Raw genomic sequence first — 19,978 nt, 5'->3', positions numbered from 1 at the left:
GCTAGAAAATGCAGCTCCTGACTCTGCTGTTGAATCTGACTTTCAGCCTTGATACTGGAGAGGCACGGGCATAGCACAGGTTTATCAGCCACTCTGAGACATGTCAGACTTGGCCTGCTAAACAGAATTTTTTTGGACCAAAAGTAAAAGGAAAGAGAGAGATCGGAAAGAGGAAAACTAAGAGTGGGAAGGAAATTGACATGAGGGAGTGAAATGCAAATCTTACATCCCAGGTGGAGGTGGCGCTATCATCAGTTTCCTCTCCCTGGCTTGCTCTGTTCAGGACTCTCTCTTAGGATCAGGATGATGAAGGCCCAATGGTAGATTCTGGGGTCCGAGGAGATGATGGAGATAGAAGCTATGGTGATAAAGTTGTCTCCTTACAGTCCATGTCCCACACCCCTGACTGTCACTGAGTGACCCCCAGATGGACCATGTCCAAAAAGGGGTGGCTACTTTATTTAGTTAACCATTCAAAAAACATTTCAGTGATTTCAACCCTAAACATTTCCTCCCATTTTGAGACTCTTTCAGATCAATGTCCTATCAATCTGCAACTTTATGCCTGGAAGACCCCTCATCACCGTTGTTTTAATGTAAGCAGTCCAGTTTGTACTGGCTCATTTGTCTCCACCTTTTCTTGATTTTATAAACAATTTTATGTAACAGGCTGAGCTGGTCTACTGTTACCTTGGACAACTTAAAGAACAGGCCTCCCCCCAGCATAGCTCTAGACAGTGCTCAGCAGCATCACACCAACGAAAAGGTGTCAAAGGAAGAGGAAACCTTTCTCGCCTACCCTTTATTAGATCGAAGCCATCCCAGGTGCAGTTTGATTAATTTCAGGGGAATTCTCCTGGGGCTGTATTTTGCCCATTATATTTTATAGCTTAGCGAATATTTTCACCTCTTCACTGATGTTTAGAAATGCTCGTTAATGCCTTGGCCACTTAATCACTCCTGCTCCTAAATGCAAGTGCCTGAAGCAGAATAAAGATGCAGTGTTTGTGGACCAGCATATAATAAGATTCTGCTGGTTTCTTATTGACTTGCTGAAAGATATTATGGACCCAATTCACCTGCATGACACCAATTTTTATACTGGTGCAATTATATTACCGTTAGTAGAGTTAATCCTGACTTACACCAGCACAACTGACCTAAGAATTGGGCCCTATATGTTTTAAAGAACATTAGAATATTCTGTAGTTTCAACAATGTGGGGATCAGCTGCTGTATGTCAGGCTGGGAGGAGGCAGCAGAGTAACTTTCCACTTTAGCATCTAAACACTCAACTCAGATTACTGTAGAAAAGGGCCTTTAAACATAGATCCTTTGACACTGACACACTGGTGAAGAGTGGTGAGGGCGGAATCAAGCTGAGGTCAAATGAATGAATGAAGTGAGTGACCTAGGCTGTCTGTGGTTCTGTATGACCCCTTTCTTTATTTTAAGAAGCAAGAGGTTTTTTCACTTTCTGTAGATGCTACAGTCAACCAGATACTGACAACGGTAGCATAGCAACAGCAGTGTGCTGTTGATGGCCTTTTTCTAGTAAGGCTGGAGAAATATCAGAATTTGTGTGGAATCTCTAACTGAATCCACATTTCTGTTTTCTCAGGTTAGGGTGAGGTATTCTCCACAGTCCCCAGTGCATTGCATGCTCTTGATTAAATCTGTCCTAAGGCCTCAGAAGCTCTGGAACTTTGTTGATCTGGCTATTGTGCTCAAATATTGGGTCTTCCACGGAAGAGGGAATGGGGAACGAATGCATTCACGTCTCACCAGCAGTGTATCAGAAGACAGCAGCTGGGAAATCTCAACAGGAACAGTGGCAGATTTGTGACCTTAATAAAAAAGGATGAGGAGAGACAGTTAAGGTAGTCAGGAAGTACCTTGGGAGAAGGAAACGGAGAAGGATCTGATTGGGTTGAAAGGTGTGAATGAGAACTGATTTGGGAGTAAGTGGGGCAATCTTAATAAGTTAGTCTGATAAGCTCCAAAATGTCTGAATGCGTATCCAGACTGAACTCCAGACATCTTTGAGAGTCACTGTCTGCTAGTCTCTAGTTCCCTCTTTTTGTTGCTGTTCTGTACGGATGGATGCTTCTAAACGGAACATTTAGAAAGGACATCATCAGGTTCTGCCTCCCCCAAGCAGTTTTAGTTCTAGTCTGGAGCATTCATACTGAAACCTTGTGAGTGGGGCATTACTTCTGCATGGAAGGGAAAAAATGAACACAAATAATTCTGGTGCTAGACTCCTGTTTCATCTCACATCTGTCTCACATGTGCACCTGTGATTCATTGGAAAGTGGGAGACTAATCAACTGTTTGTTGTGTATCTGTAGGATTACTTGTGTGACTTTCAGTGGATGGACAAAAATTCCAAGTTTCCTTCTATAGCTATACACATTGTTCAAAGTCTTGATCTCTAACACCGTTTCATGAGGAATCAGCTTAGAAAAATCATCTGATGAATACAATAAAAGGGGGTTCAGGTGATGATAGACTCAACATTTATCCTTAAGTTTTGCTCTAACTAATTGTGTTTAAACTGTGCTCATCAGACCCTTTGGCACTGACGAAAAGTCATTGCCTTCTGCTGACTGTTCGTTGGACTATGAGGTCAGTTCATTTTCATTCTGGTTCCTCACAGGCCTGGATAAACATTACAAAAATTATCCACAACTGACAATCTTAGGATTTATCGGAGAAGCAGAGCATTGAGTAGACATGGAGGTTGAACTTCTCACTCATGTCTACAAATGGTCCCCCCAGCCACAACTGAAGCATGCTGATGAGGCCACAGAAACCAGTTTGTGCTGTCAGTGCTCTGCTGTTCTGTGGATGAAGTGACAACTTCAATCTCCAGCGCTATCAATTTCTCACCTTTCCCCCTATTGCTTATGTTCTCTTAACTTTTAAGAGAACAGAAGCATGGTGCCTGGGATAGCCCTCACTGGAAATGCCAAGGTCAGGGCATATTGCAAAAGGGAGAGCAGATACTCCCAAGACTGGTGGATAACACTGAAGTTAAACTCCCCAACCAGTGACAAACTGTGCTTCTGATTCCCCACACCAATTATCAAGAAGAAGAAGAAGAAAAAAAATCACACAGCCCTCTTTATTGCATTCCAGTTCTCTGGCTCCCAGCCAGCACCCTAAGTCCAGTACAGTGAGAAGTTATTTTAAAAAAACTCTGCTCACGTATACAAAATGTTCTTCTGACCCCAAAGGGTCAGCCACATTACCAGGTCAATATAGGTTTGGATCTTACCCAAAATACCATGCTGCCAGCCAATCCGTTAGTGTCTAAAACTAAAGGTTTATTATAAAGAAAAAACAAGAAGAGAGATGTTACATGGTAAAACAATCACATATGTACAAAGACTTCAAAGTCAATATATCAAGTTCTTAGCAGTAATTGGTGTGTTTGCTGGCTTGAAAGTCCCTCTGGAACACATCCACAGCTTGGATAGATCATTCAGTCCTTTGTTCAGAGCGTCAGTTTGTAGCAAAGTCCTTTCAGAGGTAAGAAGCAGGATTGAAGACAAGAAGCAGGACTGAAGACAAAATGGAGAAGATGCAGCTGCCTCTTATAGTCTTTTGCCATGTGGCCTGTGCTTCCTTTGTCCCAAACGCAAGCTGCCCAGCACATGGCTTGGAAACCTTAGAGTTCTGTCCATAGGCATGTCCCTGCATGCCTTGCTGAGTCACAAGGTGTATCTGCCTTCTCTCAATGAGTCAGTTGTATAGCTGATGATCCTTAATGAGCCATCAAGCAGGCTAGGCACTGCTGAAACTCTCTGGGGGTGTCACCCAGAAACATAGCACAAGTTTTGAAATACAGACACACATACATATCTATAACCCATAATACGAAGGTGGTACAAACATATAAACAAGATCATCATATCTGGCAAATTATAACATTTTTTTCAGATACCTTACAGGGCATATCTGGCACAACTCATTGCAATTTGACAATATTGATATTCATAATATCCTCAAGTGTCCCCCAGATTCCATACAGCATCACATAAATAACACGTAAAAAGTAAAGATAAGAATCCAAAACCATAGCCAAGGGTATTCAACCTATTAAAGTAAATGGTAAAGTGGCTTAGTATCTTTCACTGGGATCCTGTGTTTTGTGTCTATCACAAATATAGTTGGTTGAAATCTTTTGAATGAAAAGGGTTTTTTTGGTCAAAAATTGATCCGTTTTTTAAAAAAGTTGGCATTAATGAACCAGTTTGTGTTTTGCAACAAATCTGGTGACATTTTTAATCAAAATACTTCTCAAGATTTTTATAGATATTTTTTGTTTGCCTAAAATGGAAATGATTTATATTTTATAAATTGCTTTAATATCGCAAAACATTAAAACTAAAATACAAATGGGTTTATTTCAAACCCATTGAAATGGATATTATACATTTAAATTGGTATTCTATTACTGTTTAACAGTGCGATTAATTGCAACAATTTTTGTAATCTCGCAATTAATTATGATTTTTAAAATCATTTGACAGCTTAAAAATTTTGAAATTTTTCACAAACCAGCTATAGTCACTGACTTTTCAGCAAGAGAGCTGCTTCTAATACTAGGCTCTAACATACCAATGATATATATATATATATTTTTAAATGCACATCCCAGTTTATGCATGATGATATACTGTATCTTGATTTGTGAACTTTCAAACGATTGGGCAGTTTCCCTTTCTATGTAGGGTAACCCATCTCAAAATCACAATGTATCAGTTTGTTCTTTCTTTTTGAACATCCTGCTATAAAGGTAGATCAGGGTTCTTTTAATTTGAATCCTTCATGGCCATCTTGAGATATTACAACAGGATCATAGAGAAGCTTGACCATATCCTTATGAAATTAATAATGGTACATTTAAAATAATGTTAGAAAATAATTCTTGAGACAAAAGATAATGGCTTATGACTTTTCAGCTTTTAAAATTTTAAAAAGCTTTTAAAATGCCATTCCACTCCAAAAAGTGACTGTCAAAATGGCACATTATTCTGCTCCCTGTGCTTATTTAGAATCCATCCCATTTGCTGATTTCTGTGACAATAAAATTTGACTGGTTTTTACACATGCTAATATTGGGGAGCAAACACAGCTATCACAACTTTGTTCCCAATTATACCTGCTGCATGTCTTGGGATTTCAGGGAAGATACCAGGTCTAGATTATAGAGCTGTCAGTTTAAAACAGAAACAAAACAAAGCAATAAGAATAATAATTAATAAAAAAACACACAACCCAAAACAACAAAGGCATGTCCAACTTGCAAATGAATCAAATGTGTTGTGGAAATTATGAAGTCACAATGAACATGGAACCCTAAAATGCACTTACACTTTGATCCTGCAAAGTGCTGAGCACCATTGTTCCGCTCCAGCAAAGTATTTATCACCTACTTAACGTTAAGAACATGAATAGTCATGTGGCTTCAGCTGGACTGAATCCCATGCTTAGTTGAAGCACCTTTTTTTAAGTGCACTGTTGTACTGAGGCTGTAAGTATCCATCTTCCTAAATGACTGAGGGGAAAGATTCCCATTTAAAACTGAGTGGCCCACAGTGGAACAAGAAGGTCAACTGTAATCTGAAAAATCCCCAAATGAGACTTACAGCTATATCCTACACTTGTTTATAAAGGTACACTCTCTGTAGATGAATGGAAAGGGCTAGGATTCCCTGGATTTATAAATTCATAGATTTTTAAGGTTGGGGGGTGAGGGTGGTCCATTAGATCATCTTGTCTGAACTCCTGTATACCACAGGCCATAGAATTTCACCTAGTTCTCCCCATGTTGAACCCAGTAACTTGTGTGACTGAAGCATAACAAGTGTTTGGCTATCCATCTGGATTTGAAGGTATCAATAGAAAAAGTGTCACTTCCCTTGGGAGCTGGTTACAATGGTTATCACCCTTACTGTTAAAAAAAATTAGTGCCTTATTTCTAATTTGTATTTAGCTGGCTTCAACTTCCAGTCACTGGTTTTTGTTATACCTTTCTCTGCTAGATTAAGGAGTCTAATACCTGGTATTTCATCCCCATGAAGGTACTTATACACTGTAATCAAATCATCTCTAAAACTTCTTTTTAATAAGCTAAACAGATCGAGCTTTTTAAATCTCTCACTGTCAGGCATTTTGTCCAAACTTCGATCCATTTTTTAGCTATTCTCTGAACCTGCTCCAATTTTTGAACAACCTTTTAAAATAGTAAAAAGTGTATTAAGAACACTCTGAATGCCTTAAATTTGCATCCGTTTTCAGTAATGGCAAAATTTACCAACAAGTAGTATCTTGTTGATCCCTCAAGGAAGATATAAAAACATATAGTATGGTAGTGTGCATTCTTCTTCTTCTTCTTCTTTCTTCTATAAATGGAGATACGTATTATGTGCTGCCAAAGAGCCTCCTGGTGTTGCAAAGTTTATTCATTCTTGCTTTAAATTTCGGTTAGTTGGTGTGTGGCTAGGGCTGGGGGTGAGGGTGTGAGGGATGTTCCTTTTTAGAAAGATCATCTTAATCTCGATTTCTAAAATTGTATAGCTAGATTGGCGGTGGATGGAGTGGAGAACCCAGCATTGTGGATGTACCTTTCCAGTCCAATGGTGCATTTAATAACCTCTGTTTCAATGCTATGCTAGGCACCACATGGAGCACTCAACTGTGTTGGCATTTGTTTTTGTAGGCTTATACTGGGAAAAGAAATGTAGACATAGTCTGTTTACTGTACTTAGCTCAGGAGGTAACCAAGATTTCGGTACTCTAACCCTGTGTAACCCTTCTGCCCGTCAGAGTTGGCAGCAACAAGGGCCGGGTTCAATATCTAGGGGATCCATTCCAATAACACAATGCAAATCGGCTCGAGCCCCCACCCAGTGACCTGGGACAAATGTATACCACCCCCGCTGGGCGCCTCCAAGAGGCAATACTTCCCCTCTCGCAAGCACATAGTCTGAGTGTAGCAAAAAGCCTTTTAATAACAGAGAGAAACAATGTGGCATTACGTTGGGGAAACACCACCAACAGAATTCATAACACAACCCATGGGCAAAAAACCCACCCCAAGCAAACTGGGGCATGCCCCTTTCCCTTTGGTTCTTGAGTCCAGCAACCCCAAATCACCCAAAGTCCCAAAAGTCCAATGACCCAAAAGTCTCTGTCCCTGGTCAGGGCAGCCCCAGAGTTCGAAAGTTTATCTGCGGAGCTTTACCTCCCAACCTGGGTGGAGATGGGACGGGGGTAAGAGGCACCTTACATGATCTGAAGCTGACCGCCCCACAGCTCCATAGGTCTTCGCTTCGCTCCGCTCTGCCAGCTGCCCCACGAACTCCTTCACTCAGCTCCGCGGCCCACAAGCAGCTCCCGCCGTCCCACGAACTGCTCCACCAGCCGGTCCACAAACTGCTCCGCGTCCCACCAGCAGCTCCCTCCGTCCTACGGACTGCTCCACCAGCCTGTCCACAAGGCACTCCAGCCATCCCGCAAACTGCTCCACAATATATCTTCAGGCTCCCCCACTACTTAACACAACACTCAGTGATTTCAGCTCTTAGTCAGTTCAGCTCTTTGGTGAATTCAGCTTGTAGTAGGGGAGCCTCAGTGCTGGTGCACCATTAGCCCAAAGTGAGCTCAGCAGCCTGTAACTAGATTCCTAATGGAATCAAAAGTAGCTCTGATATTCCACAGTGGAGAGAGGAGGAAGTGCAATTAGCATGTAAGGCCCTCACCAAGGGGGCCCATGCCACCAAGTATTAATACTTGTCCCCAGCCTCTCTCAATTCACAGAGTTTTAAAACCCATGACCCTTGCCTAGCGAGTGCTACTTAGTTGATGGTGAGTCCCTCCATCATAACAAAAGGCCAAGTACAGTTCCAAGCACAGTTCCCATAATCAGGGTAATAACAAATTATTCTTCCTGCCCCAATAACAGAGACACTGGGGATCCCACAGCAGCCAAAGTGACCATTTGGGCAGCTATGGCCTCATTCTAGGCGGGGTCGGTGTGCCTATGCAAATGAGATCAGCCCCTGAAGTTCTTTTCCACAACTTGCCACACCTCACCACCAGATGTCAGGGTGGAGCTCATCCTGACACTGCTTACACCTGCATAACTTGTTCTCTTCCCTTAGTACTGTCAGTAGCCAAACCTTGGAAGGCACTTTCCCAGAATTCCTCTTTCTCTTACTGGCTTTCATTTATTTTTCCATTCATTTACTGTGGCTGCTAGGTTGAAAGCATTTGTTCAGGGTATTGTTTATCCCATTTTAAATATGATACGATTTTGGTAAAATTCTCTCCTACACATTATTTTTCCTTTAAAAAAACAAACAAACTTCTGATCTCCTGCTTGCTGTTAATTTAACTTCATTACATTTCAACATGTGAAACATAAAAGAAACCTAACCCACTCTCTCAGCACCCTGGACAGATAATTAAAATTATAATCCAGAGAAGACAAAAAACAACAGTAGCAAACCAATAACATTTCTCACTGCAGAAGAAGCCCGTCTACCAAACTGTAATTTCCTCACCTCCTATGATTAACCTCATTGCTTCCTTTGCACTTACTTTCTCAATCAATGTCTTCAGTTGCTCTAGTTTAAATATTTGACGTATAAAAATGTGAGACTATTCTTGGCTAATATCCTCCTTTTTTTATAGTCACTTCAGATTCACAGACAAACAATGTAGTTTGAGATGCTGTCAGTCTTCTGCATCTTTGCTCCATCTGAATTATCCTTGCTCTTTGAAATATCTTTAGATAGCTCAGCTGCTTTTCACAGTATACGTTTTCAGAATTATAATGCGGTAGGGTTGAGGGGGAGGCACAAGAAATGCATAGTTCAGGAATTAATATTTCTAATCTTTTTTTGAAAGAACAAATCCATATTCCCCCCCACACATACAGATGCAGGTTCTTATTTGTCTGCATCACCGCCATTCATAGGAGGGGAAGGGTTCAGGTCTACAGTGATTGAGCAGGATGCACAGGTGAATGAAGACAGACATGGGGATGGATTTCAGCAGCAGGCTGCAACTTTATTAACTCAAATCAGGGGAAGTGCACTTTGTCCGTCCTTCCTCAGCACCTCTGTGTTTCACTTACCAGGCATTTAACTGGCTCCAGGATGAGCACTTCTGAAAATCCCACCTGCAAATGCTTAATTAACTAATTATACCTGCAAATCAGAGATTTAGATGTCTAAATTGCACTGGCTATGTTGTGGGTGAATAAAGGAAGCCTGGGAAATCGAGCCCTTTATTTTAGCAAGGTGTATGAAGCACTGTTGTACTGAATGTCAACTCAAGTGCTTACCCCTCTGAGACTGTCTCTAATGGCCACGCCTGAAAAGAGGATATGGTTCTCACTCCTACTGACCTATATTGACATTATCCTTCACCTCAAATGAGAAGAAACTTCTGTTTTTTGGAGCTGAAGGTTAAGGGTTCAGTTTCCCATGCTGCATGTATGAGGTTTGGCTGATGACTTTGCTCATGTACAGCAGTACCAGCATGTGATCACTGATCATTACAAAGGGAGCTGCTTTCCCCTAGCGCCTCCTCTATTTTAGTCCTCTTCAGACCCGAGGCTAAATTTTGCTTTTGGAACTTGTATCCATAGCTGACCCTATGAACCAGAGTGTGACTTTGTGTGACAAATCCTGAATATGAGTCAGTGCATGGTTGCTCCAGAAGGGGGAGTAATCTTTCCTAACCCTATACAAGGTGCAGATTCCATCCCCTGCTGTGCCAGTTCACCTGTGCGGCTTGATTCTTGGGGGTGTGGAGCAAAAGCTATGCCCACACCCTGCCCACTTGCACAGGAGGTGGAGTGGCACCGCCATCACAATGAGATGGGCAACCCATGCAGGGTTTCTGATTCCCCTACACACAGTCACATAAAAGTGGGTCCTATCTTGCTCCTTGCACTAGGAATGTATATGCATGGAATAAAAGGTTGTCGGGAATTAATCTAATCTTGGTCAGCAGTGTCCACCACTGCAGCCTGGGTTAATTCTGGTGACGTATTTTGTTGCAGGCAGAGAAAGCTGAAGGATTCATCAACCTGCCAGACTTCACTGTGGACCGAGCGAGTGAATGCAAGAAAAAGTAGTAAGTTTGTCACTCAGCCCCATGCTTGGCTGAATAAAGATTTTACATGCCAAAAGCTACATTTGAATTTGGTGCAGGTCAATGAAAAGGGATGGAGGTCAGAAATGGCATGAATAGACTATCTCAAGAACTTCTGAGTTTCTTACAAGTTTCAGAGTAGCAGCTGTGTTAGTCTGTATTCGCAAAAAGAAAAGGAGTACTAGTGGCACCTTAGAGACTAACCAATTTATTTGAGCATGAGCTTTTGTGAGCTACAGCTCACTTCATTGGATGCATTCAATGGAAAATACCAGTCGGATGCATTCAATGGAAAATACCTCGTATTTTCCACTGAATGCATCCGATGAAGTGAGCTGTAGCTCACGAAAGCTTATGCTCAAATAAATTGGTTAGTCTCTAAGGTGCCACTAGTACTCCTTTTCTTTTTGAGTTTCTTACTTTCACCATGACTGGGCTTAACTTTTGTGCAAAGAATAGCTAGTTTTGTGTGTTTGACATTGCCTGGAAAATTATTATTATTATTTTATTTTGTTTTGTTTTATTTTCCTGCTATGCCTTTTGCTCACTACGCCTCCTGTGTATTGCCGCCCTATCTGGACTGAGCAGCTAGCCTTCCACGGAGAACCTGGCATGGGATTTATGCAGTTTTAGGAGTTGTGGAAAGTGAATTTGGTGCACCCGTGTAAAGATAAAATCTCTGGTATGCAGAGTCATAATACTCTATTAAACAACAAATATGACTTTATGCCAAAGGCTTTCTTCCAACTGGTGTCCAAATGAGAATACTCTTGATTAGCTACCTTTTCTTAACTGGGAGGGTTAATAATGATATAAATAATACTGCTGTGTATTAACAGGGATTATTCCTTAGATTAGATTACTGCAATGAATTCTTTGGGATATGCTTGAGGATCACACAGAATCTCTGCTTGTTCAGGACATGACAGCTTACTTACTTAGCAGCATAAACTGTTTAATATATTACTACAGTTGGGGCAGGTGACCTAGGTGACTGCCTAGAGTGCCAGGCTTGGGGGGCACCAGGCTCAAGATGCTGTTTTTGTTGTTAGCAACAAAGGGGAAAATAGAATGTCTGAAGTAAAATGTTTCAGGTATTCCATATGTGAAATCACTTTTCACTAACCTGCTGGAATGTTCTTTGCAGAATCTTGTGGGATCTTCCAGACTTTCCGAGAACTACATTTTCCTTGAACCTCCTAGAATGTTGTCAGCCGTGCTATATAAGGGGAGGGGCATCAGCAGTCAGTCAGTGAGATATAAGAACAAAGTGAAGTGAAATGAGAGCCCAGCACTAGGGTAACCTTCTAAGATTGTCACCTACTGTAACACTATTTAATACTGAAAAGGAGTACTTGTGGCACCTTAGAGACTAACCAATTTATTTGAGCATGAGCTTTGCATCCGATGAAGTGAGCTGTAGCTCACGAAAGCTCATGCTCAAATAAATTGGTTAGTCTCTAAGGTGCCACAAGTACTCCTTTTCTTTTTGCGAAGACAGACTAACACGGCTGTTACTCTGAAACCTGTATTTAATACTGGTCCACCCTGTTGGTGCACAGTTCAATTTCTTGATATTAGTATATTTCAGTTATTCTTAAAAATTAAAATATTTCTATAAGATTTGAGGAAACATTTTTTTTCTTATTTGCTTACATATGGCATGAATAAATACAGATTTACAGATCCTAGCATGAAAATTTATCATCTTATATGACAGGGATAAGTCATGTATGCAAGTCATGCATCAAAGTCATGAAAAGGGCTACAAATGCAATAAAAAATAAGGTATTCAAAATTTTAACAAATGGAAGGGGATGGGGGTGCTGGAGATGCTCCTTGCCTAGGGCACCATTTTATCTAGGCCTGGCCCCAACCATCATGCTCCATACACTGCACTGTCTTCCAGATGCTTCTAAATGCAGTTCAAGGATTTGGTTTTTCATCTACAAAACACTACATGGTTTTATCCTAGCTTTTAAGAGAAAGCCTTCCTCCCGGTGCTCTATCCCCACATTTTTCTTAAGGCATGCTTGCTGGCAGGCCTGTTACTTGAATTCTTGAGGAACAGAGGCAAAATGTTCTGAGTATGAAAGTCTGTGGCTCCAGAGTTCCCTGTTGGTTTCTCAGAGCCCTTGTTTGCTGACCCACATAACACACAGCAAGTGGTGACTGTTGCCTTTGGCTTCAATGGACCGTTTGCAGTGCTAAGCCTGATAGATGGTGTTTGCAAATGAGGGGCACAGGTGCCTAAAGTTAGGGGCTCAAGTATGAAGTGTTCAATTATAAGTCACAGGGTGTGTTTACATTTTCTGACTGGATGAGTGAAACTCTTAGAATGAGGATTCCTCTGCAAATACTCTTATTTGCAAATTCAGTGTTTGCTTTCTGTGGATATTCTCCAATTAATTTCCAACTGGTTGTTTCAGTGATAATTTCTGACAGAAACTGGTTTGGTAGAATATTTGCAATAAAACAACACAAAAAGGCTGCAAACAGTCAATGAATTCATCTAAAAATTGGAATGAATGTTACCAGAAACTTTTGAAGTTTTCTCCCAGTACTAATGATCACATATGGGGGACCTGCTATGATCTTATTTTCAAAATGCAGAAATTAGCATAATTTGCTTTATTATTTAAATTATGTGATAACAATAATCTCCTTTCTAGAGTTTGGTGCATATAATTAGAAAGCTACCTAATAACATGTAGGAAGAAGGGCATATAAAGTTGTGCCCTTTCAAAAATGGTGAGATGTCTTAAATGAAAAAATCATAGGTATTTTGAGAAAAGGTGCCCCATGATCTGCTTAGGCTGCCTAAAATCCTCTAGTTATCCACAGAACAGAGATAAAATTGGCTGTAGAAGTGTAAATTTCTTCTGTTTTAACTTACCAGTGTGTTTCAACTAGCTAGTTCAGTCTCCGTTGCTCTACAGTTCTTCATTGTAGCTGCCACTTATTGACAGAGTTGATGATGGTCTTTATGTAGCTACTTGCCTGCAGTATTTGGACTGAGTTCAATTCATTTTATATAAGCCACCAGACAACCATCAAATGGAATCAACTTTCAATTCAGTCCCGTAGGCAGATTCCAGTCCCATTGGCCCTCCAGTCCTTCACTAGAAGGCAACTTTTCTTTTTGGGGGGGCAACTGAACAGAGGTGAATTGAGATGGATTCTTGGCATGTGAACATCCAGAATTAGAAACTTTTTTCTTTAGCCGGCACATCTTTCTTGTGATACTTTAGCGCTGATTCCCAAGCGTGTACCATTGTTGGTTTGTTAGAGGGCAGCTAATATCATTATAACGTTTATTTTCACAAGAATCTTTTTTACTCCCTTCTCTTCACCAAAAAGGTGTACAAATCAGGAGGACATAAAATGATGCTAATAGACTAGAAATACGTCTATTTTTTTTTCTTCTGAAAATGTCCTTTCAGTACTAGAACACCTCTTATCTATCTTGACCCAAAGTTCTTTGTATCTTTGCTAAAATGACAAACCTATAAAATTCCACTAAAAATGGCACAGAATTTTGAGGAAAGAAATACATTTCTTAATGGATAACTTGGTCTGCATTAATAGAATGGGATGTACAAAGGTGTTATGCTTTGGATAATTTGCTCTCACAATTTCATTGTTTTTTCCTACGTACATTAACTTTTCCTTCCTCTCTCTGTGTGTGTGTGTGTACATTGTTGTTGTTGTTTTTTCTTGAAGTGCTATTAAGGTCAGCCACCCACAGATCAAGACATTTTATTTTGCAGCAGAGAATGTGGAGGAAATGAATAAGTAAGTAACAGCAGCTGAACATCTCTATCCTTACCCACCATCTTAGAACCGTTGCTTTGTTTGCATGTTGGTTCTTTAGTTGTCAAGTAGTAGTTTGTGATTCAAGAGTATTCTTGGACTGCTGTTTTTGTTTTTTCATGCTGATGGAGTGGTTATCTTCCAGGTAAATGTAAGATAAAACACCCTGCTCTAGTGGTGGCTATTTAAAAACATGTCAATTTAATTAAGATATTATGGAGTGGCAATATTTGCTCCATAGTTAAGGTTAAGTTAGGATCCCATTATAAGGCCAATTTTCAATAAGCCTACCAATGTTTCATAAAAATAAATCAATGTTCCTGAAGTTCTCATAAATCAGCAAATCCACAAAGATTAACTCTGACCCTTGAATTTAGGCCTTTAAAATATGATGTGTATTGTGAATTATGAATTGTCTGACAAATTTTAATATATATTATATAATACAAACTGAAATTTCTTATACAACCTTACAGACTAAGTTACGGTACAACAAGGCATACACTAATTTAATATTGGCCTTGATTTTTAAAGCCATAATGAAATTTACTTAACAACTGCAGTTTGCAGAAAATCTTTCTTGAGGATGGAGTGAGACACCCCTACAGAGGGTCAGAGTTAATCTTTGTGGATTTGCTGATTTATGAGAACTTAATTGCTGAGTGTGGTATTAGTACTGATGTTTTCCATGGAAATGTATTATATATAAAAATCACACATGCATAAAACTAGAGTGAGCGGTATCTGCCTTTTTGGTCCCAATCCTGAAACTGTTTACACTTGTGAGTAGTCCACTGAACTCGTTGGGACTATTCATGCGTGTAAAGTTACTCATGTACATAAATGTTAATAGGAGCAGGACATTTGTTTGTAACTCTTACAGGCATCCATCCATTAAACCACTAATGGGTTTATTCAGGAAGTAGTTTGCTTCATTTATTTAGTACATGTGCTAGAAGATAGCAGATAGCCGCATGCATTTACCACGGTGCACTTTACACTCCTACATGATGGTAACCTTTTAAATCTGGACTTTTTTTTTTGACCTATCCATTCTGTTTGAAATACTAAGAATTCTTTTTTACTTTCATTTCTATTAATCTTCATTGAGTAAGGTCAAGGTCCTTAATAAACTGGAGCCAAAATTCATTCTCCATTTTTACAGGAATGACAATCCGTAATCTTTAGTTGTTATGCACATTGATGCTTCATACAGTGATCAGGAGGAGGTGGACCCAATCCTACTCCTACTGAAGTTATTGGCAAATTTCCCAGTGACCTCAATGGGAGCAAGATCAGACACTGTCATCTAATTATTGTATAACTAGTTCCCAGAGGCCCACTAAACCTAGAGATTGGTCTGACGAGGAGGGTGAATGAATTTTTGAGCAGGTAATGTCTTACATACTATAGCACCTTACAGTTCAAAGGATCCAAAAGGTTTATAAATTGAAAAGATACACAAACTATAACCAGGTGTCACTTCATGCACTAAGAAAACACAGCCCTCTAGGGAAGGTGGGAAACGCAGCAGCTGTTAATAGCATGCAGCAATGCTACCTAACTGTTTAGAACAGGAAGTGAAGAATGCTATATAAAACTGGGGGTGTAAGGGGACGTAGAGCATAACTTACATAATTTTAAATTTGGTCAGGAAGCCTGAGTTAAAGGACCTACTCTTACAAAGTATGCCATGGTCTGATAAGAGCATAAGATTGCGTAACTGTGAGGAATAAATAATTTGTTACAGTATCTTAAATAATTAAGTCACTGGTTCAGATACCCATGTATGGAAGCAGTTTAAAAACAGAGGGATTTCTAAATAGCCTTATAAACTGTTCCTTAACCTGTGAGGTGAGGAGTACATATCTCCTTGGGAGGTGCTTGAATGCTCCTCAACTTCCTTTGAAATCAAAGGGAGTAGCAGGTATTCAGCACTCTTTAAGGAAAGTCTGCACTACAGGGGGGCTCACCTTGAGCTGTGCTGCTGTAGCACTGCGGAAGGGGTTATTTCATTGCTGTAGCAAATCCACCTCTGCAAGAGGCAGTGGGTAGGTTGATAGAAGAATTCTTCCATCAACCTAGTGGTGTTTACACTGGATCTTATGTCAGCTTAACTACATTGCAGAGGGCAAGAAATTTTTCAACCTAACTTTTTAGTGTAGACCAGCTCTGAATCCCACAGGAAGTTTAAACTGAGGATGAAAGAAAAAAATACTAGTGGTGATAATAAAAGATAGGAAGATCACTGTATCTGAAGACTGTCAGAGGTGTTGCAGGGTAGAATACAAATATCCCTTAAAATGTGCTTGCTTTTTGTTTATAACATAGGTGGCTAAATAAACTGGGGCTAGCTGTAATTCCTCAGGCATCCAATGGAAAGAATGAAGAAGGTATGTTCACATCACAATTTCTGCATGGAACGATTTCATTTTTTTTACACAGTGAGATTTTTGCTACAATTAATTTCATATCAACGCTGTTCTTTTTAAACTTTCAGTTTGTGGCTCATCAGCTGTTGCATGTTTCACTAGCACCAAAAAGCCAGTTGTGCCCTGAAATATCTGATTTCCATATCAACCAAGGCACAACAATTAACTGTCTGACAACTGTGGAATTTATGATTTAAAAGAGTTCCCTTAATTTATTCATTAATACAGTACTATATGTGTTGATGGTGCTTTAGAGATATAAAATAGCAGGTCCCTGTACCCAAGGAGTTTACAGCCTAAATGGTTCACTCTATTTGTGTTATGAGCATCAAAGAATTCTGATACAATCTTCTCTTTAGGCCGGGGCGGGGAACCTACAGGATGCGGGCCAGATCTGGCCGTTGCTTGATTTCATCTGGCTCGTGGCTAGTCTTGGTGCTCCGGGCCTGAAGCCCCGAGCCTCAGTGCCCCACCCTGTGGGGCTGGAGCTGTGAGCACTGGCTTTCCCTGCTGCGGGTGGGAAGCCCTGAGGCTCCATGCCCCCCTGTGGGGATGTATGTGGCCCGTGATTGATTTTTTTATGTGGGTCAATGGCCTGTGCATAGGCACTGAGTTTCTGATTTGTGGGGGTGCTCCCCCCAGCTCTGCCCAGGCCCTGTTCCCACTCCACCCCTTCCCCCAAGACTCCACCCCTGCCCTGCTTCTTTCCACCCCCGCTCCGCCTCTTCCCACCCCTTCCCTGCCCAGTTCCTCCCCTTCCCCCAAGCGCTCTGCCTTTGCTCCTCTCCTCCCTCCCAGAGCCTGCTGTTGCCATGAAACAGCTGATCAGCAGAAGGCAGTAGGCCCTGGGAAGGAGGGGGTGGTGCTGATCGGTGGGTCCCACCAGCGGGCAAGAGGTGCTGGGGGGAGGGGGAGGTTCTCGTAGGGGGAGGCTTCGCACCCACCATTTTTTTTCCCGTGGGTGCTCCAGCACCGGAACACCCAGGAGTTGGTGCCTATGGGCCCATGATAGAAAAAAGGTTAACCCCGCCCTGCTTTAGGCCCTCTGCCACGTTTGTGAATGGGGCATAGCTCATACATAGGACTCATTCATACAGTGCTAGTGTTAACTTTGCTGAGCTAGTTCAGTGCCATATGGAGTGGTATTACAAGCTATTTGTGCTGATAGAAATCACTGGTGATGATAACTTGAGGTGCCTGGAGAATCAGGATGCCTCACTGTCTCCTTTGTTTTGACTGGGATACAGTGCATTTCCCCTTCCTTCTCTTTAAGAGAAACCTCTATTCACTGGTCCACTGGCTTTCTCCAGAAACTTGCCATTTGTGGATACGTTCCCTAGTGCCTCTTCATCCCCTCACCCAGGTGTTAGAGCAGAGTGGTTTGGGGCAAGTGGAGGGGACGTTGCTATACTGAATCTTAGGTAGCAGGGAACCCAGTCTGATAATTTTACCAGAGGAGGAAAGGGGTCCAGCTTTGGCTTAAGCTGTTTAGACAAGCAGCAAAATGGCTGATTGAAAGATGATGACAATAATTTGACTGGCAACCTCTCAGTATTATGGAAACAAACAGGAGCTTAAAAATGAAAGTTCCAGGAAGTACAGTATGCTGGTTGTGTTTGGAGAAATAGCTGAAGCAAGAGAAGAGTTAGGAAAATAAGAAGCAATTAAAATTAGGAAAGTCAACTGATCTTAATGGGAACTATGTAAGCAGACGAGAGAGCTCCTGTCCTGAGAAACTCTACCCAGCTGACCTCTGCAGCAGGTGACCAAGTTACCAGCACTTCATCATCAGAACAAACTTAACATCGTCAAGTATTGCCCAAACTTTTTAAAGCTGACACCCCGCACCGCTGTTTTCAGGAAAATGCACCCCTCCCCATCTCCTGATCTGTACTCCTGATGTGTGTGTGTGTGTGTGTGGTTAAAGGCTTATCCATCTTCTTGCCATTAGCTAGGTGTGCACACCTCACATTTTGGGAAAATGCTGACATAGCCTAAGGACATGCTGCAGTTTCCAGTATTGTAAGTCTTTCCTGAGTGTCACACATCATAACTATTCAAAGAGCTCTTAGATCCCCACTCTTGGATTCCTCCTTTTTCGGGGGGAGACTGAGGGGAATGGTTCCTGTGTATTTAGTCCCTCCTTCAATCAGTTTCCAATATCAGAAACCAGATATAGATTTTACTTTTCCTGTGTCATGTGTGTGAATAAAAGAAAAACCGCAGAAAGAATATTTTATTTATTAATCAATAGTTCCTTTGATTTCTTAAATGTTTCTACTGGCATAAAATTTCAATCTGTTATTCTAAATATGATTTTAAAATATGTAGCTGGCCAAAGTTTGCAGTAAACAAAACCGTAGCTATGTTATAAAATAATCCTCTAGTTCTGCCAATAATAAAATGAGAACATGTGCAAAACTACACAAAACCTGGCAAATCCCCTGGATGTCATTTCATCAACATCTTTGTGACATCTTTCCTTTGCTTAAAGTCTTCACGTCAGAGCTTTTTGCTGACAGGTGAATTATTAGAACCAAAAAAGTGACCCACACAGTTTTCCATAGATAAAAGAAGGGGAAAAAAAGTACAGCCAATAATTTATCTGAAAGATAATTGATTGTTACCAAATGGTGATGCTGCACACTTGTATGATGCCATGAAATCCAAGAACCACAAAACGCTTCATGAACATAAAAATAGAAACCTCACAGACTCCCTGTAAGCGATGTCAAAGATAGTAAGGTGGTCTTGCTACTGCTGTTTAGCAGCACATAGTAATATTGTGCAACAGCTTAGAAGAGGAAGTGCAGAATACTGGTTCCAATTGAAACCACAGGGACAGTCAGTACCTCAGTCTGCCAGCACCCACTGATGTTGTCGTCATTACACTTTGCTTAACTGATTCTTGCTGACCACACAATGTCTCAGTTCAGAGCAGATGTCCAGGTACAGGGTATGTGTGTACTCTGTCGCACATGGTATGTGGTACGGGAAAGCATTTAAACAGACTGAAGTCTCTCAGATAAACACTTGCTCCAAGTTTGAATCTGCAGTGCTGGTGGCTGCTGCTGAGGGATTTAATCCAGTGGAAGCAGTGTTTTTCAGTGACTACAGCAGGGCCCTGGAAGTTAGGACCAACAGCATGCTGATTTCGTTTGTCACCTTCTTTGCCATTTTAAGCTCTGTGTCTTAATTTCTCGGTCCGGAAAAGAGTATAACTGGATTAGAACCTATACCATGTTTGTGAATGCTTTGTTTGTTTCATCTAGTTTTAAAAAAAACCCCTCCCAAGTGGCAGCAGTGAATACTTCCACTAACTCCCCTACTATTTTCCTTTTTATTCATTTTGTTGTCCCTCTGCTGAGCAGTAGCAGATGTTGGGGCCTTTCAGGTCTTTGTCACTGGAGTTAAAAATAGTGAGGTGGAATCTGAGTGTATTCTTAGTGCAACTTGTTTGTTTGACCCTATGTACATCAATCCTAGAATGAAGATGGTCACAAACAGTATGCAGGCAATCACCCTCTTCCAGGAATCTTGGCCAAAACACCAATGCC

General features: G+C 41.0%; 1 protein-coding gene across 2 annotated transcripts in view; it reads left to right on the top strand.

Annotated features, from left to right (window-relative positions):
- The window catches only part of IPCEF1 (interaction protein for cytohesin exchange factors 1), a 112,695-nt gene that overhangs the window by 62,544 nt on the left and 30,173 nt on the right, over positions 1–19,978 (top strand). For both annotated transcript variants that reach the window (XM_084622168.1, XM_084622169.1), the window contains 3 exons: positions 10,085–10,158; positions 13,900–13,971; positions 16,321–16,382. In XM_084622168.1, coding sequence (XP_084478294.1) covers positions 10,085–10,158; positions 13,900–13,971; positions 16,321–16,382 — 208 coding nt within the window. The remainder of the gene's footprint in view (positions 1–10,084; positions 10,159–13,899; positions 13,972–16,320; positions 16,383–19,978) is intronic.

This window comes from Lepidochelys olivacea (genome assembly GCF_965140295.1).
Source record: "Lepidochelys olivacea isolate rLepOli2 genome assembly, chromosome: 3".
NCBI lineage: Eukaryota > Metazoa > Chordata > Testudines > Cheloniidae > Lepidochelys > Lepidochelys olivacea.
The sequence above is the reverse complement of the archived record's forward strand: the minus strand, read 5'-3'. Positions and strand labels throughout refer to the sequence as shown.